Source organism: Olea europaea, unplaced genomic scaffold, assembly GCF_002742605.1.
Source record: "Olea europaea var. sylvestris unplaced genomic scaffold, O_europaea_v1 scaffold28551, whole genome shotgun sequence".
Classification (NCBI taxonomy): Eukaryota; Viridiplantae; Streptophyta; class Magnoliopsida; order Lamiales; family Oleaceae; genus Olea; species Olea europaea.
Window position 1 is genome coordinate 1 of NW_019247073.1, and position 1,433 is coordinate 1,433.

A 1,433-nucleotide genomic window follows, 5' to 3' on the forward strand; every position below is an offset into this window, starting at 1 on the left:
ACCACTTATCCTTGGTCCACTGCCAGCTGAAAGGTATCCCTAATAAATAGTTCCACCTCCTTGACTTTGTCAGCAACAAATTTTCATGCCTTCCCGTGCATTTCTCTCTTTAACTATTTCTCTTTCGCTCTCATACAGAAGAGTTTGATAACCAGCAATTAGTGCTTTCTTATATATATATACACACGTGTTCATCGTCTTCTTGGAGAAAAAAGAAAACTCAAAAGGCCAACCATGGCAGCCTGTGGAAGTCTAGAACACATCTTTGAAAAGCCATTGCCAGAAAATCCAACGCTTCTTGAATCTCTTACATCATGGAAAAAATCCATGAAACCGATTGATGATTCGTCGTTTACAGAAATATTTGGCGAACTACATTTTAAAGAAAATCACGCCTCTGAATCATTTTCATCCTCTCCTCTTCCTCAATCCTCTCCATCCTCATCTTTGTCCTCAAATTCATCGTTTTTTCCTGATGCGAATAAAAAATCTGATAATGAAAAACTCAACAGGGAGAAAAATGAGAGCATAAACAGCAATAATCATGAAAAAGCCAAGAGTCCAACATCAAGTTATTATCCAACGTCCACCCGCAAAAAGCAATACCGGCATAGCGATAGCTTTTCATCTGTCAATTCTGACAGTTTATCACTATGCACCGAAGGGCTTGGATTCGAAAGCTTTGATGATGTCGAGGATTTGTTGAGGAATGACATCTGTAATGAATTTCAACATCAGGAGGAGAGGAAAAGTTTTACAAGAAATGCGCAAACAGAAAGCCATTGGAGTGAATATTCAAAGAGATCGAGAACAAATAGAGGGTCATTTCCACCTCCCATTTCTAGTATAGGTAGGAGTGGGAAGCCATGGGTGTGCTTTAAATCGTACAGAGAAAACGGCCGGTTTATTCTTAAGGAGATGCGGATACCAACTCAGGAATTCATGCATTCATGTCGTGAAAATGGACGTTTGAAGTTGCAATTTATTCATTCTGACGAAGAAATTCTTGAAAGCGATGAGGATGAGGAAGAAGATGAAGATAATATTGAGGAAATCAACGAAGTACCCGGTGAAAATGATGACGCTAAAAGCAAGGGCAATGCGAATGAAGGAGGACGGGACAATGGAGAAGAGAATGTAGAAATCAACAACAGTGAAGCCTAACGTCTCTAGGAAAATTCTCCAGTTTTAATGGGCTTTTTTTGCATTGCAAGTATTAGAGGATTTTTAGCATTTTTCTTCCTATATTTTTCATAACGGTATGCAAATAAAGTTCCATTGAAGAACAAGAACAACAGTTCTTCCTTTGCTTTCGGATTGTAAGTATTCTGCAGTCTAAGAACAGGATACACTTCTCCAATTATATGAATCTTTAAATGTTGAATATTGAGTGAATATCAAGGAGTATGTGCCAAGAATCAAACAAATTTGTA

At 38.1% G+C, this 1,433-nt stretch overlaps 1 protein-coding gene across 1 annotated transcript; it reads left to right on the top strand.

The window, feature by feature from the left end:
* The first annotated feature begins 25 nt into the window (after nucleotides 1–25).
* Nucleotides 26–1,386, top strand: LOC111384149 (protein FAF-like, chloroplastic). Its single transcript, XM_023008401.1, has one exon. It carries the CDS (start codon nucleotides 235–237, stop codon nucleotides 1,162–1,164), a length of 930 nt encoding a protein of 309 aa, XP_022864169.1. The 5' UTR covers nucleotides 26–234; the 3' UTR covers nucleotides 1,165–1,386.
* The last annotated feature ends 47 nt before the right edge of the window (nucleotides 1,387–1,433 follow it).